Source organism: Teleopsis dalmanni, unplaced genomic scaffold, assembly GCF_002237135.1.
Source record: "Teleopsis dalmanni isolate 2A unplaced genomic scaffold, ASM223713v2 unscaffolded_contig_4003, whole genome shotgun sequence".
NCBI classification, from domain to species: domain Eukaryota; kingdom Metazoa; phylum Arthropoda; class Insecta; order Diptera; family Diopsidae; genus Teleopsis; species Teleopsis dalmanni.
This window is the reverse complement of record NW_024035385.1, coordinates 1-3,873: the sequence shown is the minus strand read 5'-3', so window position 1 is coordinate 3,873 and position 3,873 is coordinate 1. Positions and strand designations below refer to the sequence as shown.

Genomic DNA, 3,873 nt, shown 5'->3' with positions numbered 1-3,873 from the left:
TACCGAGATGTTACTTCGCTACGGTTAATAAGGATGCAGACTCCATTGAATTGCATGTCTTTGTGGACGCAAGTGAGGTTGCATATGCAGCGGTGGTGTACCTAAGAGCGAAGAATCGCAACAACATAGATGTTTCCTTGATATGTTCTAAAGCAAAAGTTGCACCATTACGACCAATATCAATTCCAAGACTGGAACTACTCGCGGCGGAATTGGGAGCACGTTTAGGAAACAACATAAAAAGGGCAATAGACTTGAAAGTGACCAGTATAACGTATTGGAGCGATTCAAAGGCTGTTCTATCGTGGATAAAATCTGACCCACGAGATTACAAACAATTTGTAATGTTCCGCATAGCAGAAATCCAGGAGTTGTCCGAAGCAGAACAATGGCGGTACGTTCCTACAAAATTAAATGTTGCGGACTTGGCTACAAAACAAACTAGTAATCCAGACTTTACTTGGAAAAACCCTTGGTATAAGGGACCGAAGTTCCTGTATGAAGCAGAAACTTGTTGGCCAAATAATGTTGGCGTACAGAAATATAACGAAGATGCTGAAATCAGAAAGCAACGATTGTTGGTGGCTCATGTAGCAGAGGAGGAACCTCTCATAGATGTCTACCGATTTTCAAAGTGGGAACGTTTAGTTCGATGCATGGCCTATGTGAAAAGATTTATGTCTTTACTATCAACTAATGAAATGAAAAAGAAGAAATCTGTAAACCAATGCTTGTCAGTTGAGGAACTGAAATGGAGTGAAAATTTCTTGTACCAAACAGCCCAGTTACAGGATTACAAGAAAGAAATGACTGCATTAAGTAGAGACGCTAATATTACTCTTTCTAAAAGTAGCCCTTTGCGAAAACTTTCACCATTCATAGATGCACAGAATGTTTTAAGATTGAAAGGTAGATTAGATAAAGCCGTATGCATCGCTGATTCAACCAAATTCCCAATTATACTATCAAGGAAAAACTACATAACTAAGTTGATCGTAGACTGGTATCATCGAAAATGGAAACACCTAAATCATGAAACGGTGGTTAACGAAATCTTTCAGAAATACCACATTCCGGGACTGCGTAGACTGTTAAAGCAGGTAAGAAATAATTGCCAACATTGCAAGGTTCGCGATGCGAGACCAAAGCCGCCGGAGATGAGTGTGTTACCAGAAGCACGACTATCAGCATACTCCCGACCATTCTCACACGTTGGAATAGATTATTTTGGCCCGTATACTGTAACAGTAGGAAGACGCTCAGAGAAGCGCTATGGCGTCGTTTTTACATGCCTTACGTGTCGAGCAGTGCATTTGGAGATAGCTTATAGCCTGTCAGCCAGCTCGTGTTGTATAGTGATACGAAATTTCATAGCCCGAAGAGGAGTGCCGAATGTCATCTATAGTGACAATGGAACAAACTTAACAGCAGCTGAAAAGGAGTTACGAGAATCAATAAGAAACGTGGACTTCAATGAATTGCAAGCTGAATTTACAAGTCCGGAAACACAATGGGTTTTTCTTCCACCAGCTGCGCCGCACATGGGTGGAGCGTGGGAGCGGATGGTGCGATCCATAAAAACAGTGTTAGGAGCAATAATAAGCCCGCAAGCAAAAATTAATGATGAAAAGATGCATAACCTGTTCTGCGAGGTAGAATCAATCATAAATAGCAGACCGCTCACTTATTTGTCGATTGAAACAGCAAACGAAGAAGCGTTAACTCCGAATCATTTCTTGTTGGGGTCATCTTCCGGGAACAAGCCGCCGGGGAAGTTCGACACTAACGACGAGCACGTGAAATCCTCCTGGAGGCATTCGCAATACCTTGCCGATCGGTTCTGGAAAAAATGGATACAAGAGGTGCTTCCAACGATGACAAGACGGACGAAATGGTTTGGTAAGATAAAACCCATCGAAGCAGGTGATGTCGTCATTATTGTTGACCCAAATTCTCCTCGCTACACATGGCCGAAAGGAATTGTAATTAGTGCCATTAAAGCAAGGGACGGGCAGACCAGGAGCGCCATAGTGCAGACTACTCGAGGGCAATATCATAGACCTGCTGCAAAATTAGCCGTATTAGATGTTCGTGGAGCGGCAGTTTAGAGTAAGTCGTATTCTTATTAAAGAGATACTGGGGGGAGAATGTTAGAACTCCACTCCATACCCAAAGGTTAATGTGCGTAAAATGTTTGTAAACTTGCTTTGGTCGTTGCAACCGTGCAGCTATAATTAGAAAATGCAACCCAGTGCACACATGAACTGTCAGTTCATGTGTCAGCTGATTGTCATTTGTGCTTGGCTTTTGTTTTTGAGTTCCGGTAGAGGCAAGGCGGTTGTCACGACCAAAAGTAAGTGAAAAAATAATTAATTTTAAGTATTAGAAATTAATAAATTTGTTTTAAGATTTTAAAGCATTACATTACATTACATTACATCACAATACACACAAATAACTTGTTTTGCTATTAAAAATTGGTCAATAACACAGACTATAAAACTATAAAAAAAAAAATGTACAATAGGTGTATTCAAGATGTCTGTGCATCGTTGCATGTACAAATTTATTTGATTTTACAAAAACAATTTCTTTTCTTATAATTCTGCACTTGATTTGCAAGACAATATTCAAGACAATATTTTTAACACCAATTACCTCTTGCATATTTGATTTTGAAGACTCTATACTTCAGCGAAACTGTTAAGTTTGTTTTGATTTTGTTATTTTGTAATTTTATGATTTTGTGCAATTGTTTCTTTTTTTATTTACTTTACCATCAACAATGTCGGACAATGTCAATGTATTCTGCTTTTCACTTGTTTTTGGCATTAGTGGAAATTATTATATGCCAAATTATCGAATCTGAGTTATATTTTACAAGCAAATAAATACGTAAACAAACATCATCTGTTCTAAATATTTTCAAGACTAATATGCACAACGTGTGTTCTCGATTATTTGAGTTTGCAAGGATGCACAGACATCCTGAATACCCCTAATATTTCTTTATATAATAAATTTTAAGAAGGTTATGTACACTTTTCCCAATATTTTCTTAATTATGTGTCCATAATATATATTGCTAATGGAATAATAAGGATTCTTTAAAAACAGAAAGGTTTTCAAACATTTTTTTATGAAACAAATAGTATTCTATAGTAGTGCTGTTCGTATTCGGTTTTACGAAGTATTCTCGAACTTACCTGTCAAAGGATCTATTAGAAAGGAACTGGTGGATAACACTACAGAGTGTTGTAAGGAAGCCGAAGTGGCATAGTTTGTGCATCAGACCTTCGAACCATACGGTGTCGAAGGAAAGCCATCCAACACTCTGTAGTTGCTTTCAATACAAAATGAAAATTTGACACTAGCATCTCACTTCATTTTGCATTAAAAGCAACAACAATTGCCATGACGTGACTGCAATCATAACAAGCCGCTTAGACAATTCCAATTATTTCATTGATTAGACGTTAAAAATATAAATAATTATACAACCAGCTCAACTGCAAAGTTAAGCTGCTTTGCCATAAACAGCTAATTCGCGCCTTATTCACGTACGCCTTTCACTATTTGGTCTGCAATCTCTTTCGCCCATATGGAAAGAATCTGTCTTTTCGAGATATATATGTATGTTCTTTGTTTTTGGTTGAAACTTTTAAGAAAAAAAATGTATTTGAAACAAATGAAACTCTAAATTATTTGAGTTTATAGAAATTTTCTTTGATGTTGTGGTGCTTTTATATGTATTTTTAACCATTATATATCATTTATATACCATATATATGGTATATAAATTAATTTCTTTTAAGGTTTTTCAATAATTTTTGTAATTTATATGTAATTATTTTCCTTAAACTTTAATATTGT

The 3,873-nt window shown here is 36.9% G+C and overlaps 1 protein-coding gene across 1 annotated transcript; it reads left to right on the top strand.

Moving 5' to 3' along the window:
- Positions 1-344: 344 nt before the first annotated feature.
- Positions 345-2,108, top strand: LOC119665225. Its single transcript, XM_038074513.1, has one exon. It carries the CDS (start codon positions 345-347, stop codon positions 2,106-2,108), a length of 1,764 nt encoding a protein of 587 aa, XP_037930441.1.
- Positions 2,109-3,873: the final 1,765 nt, after the last annotated feature.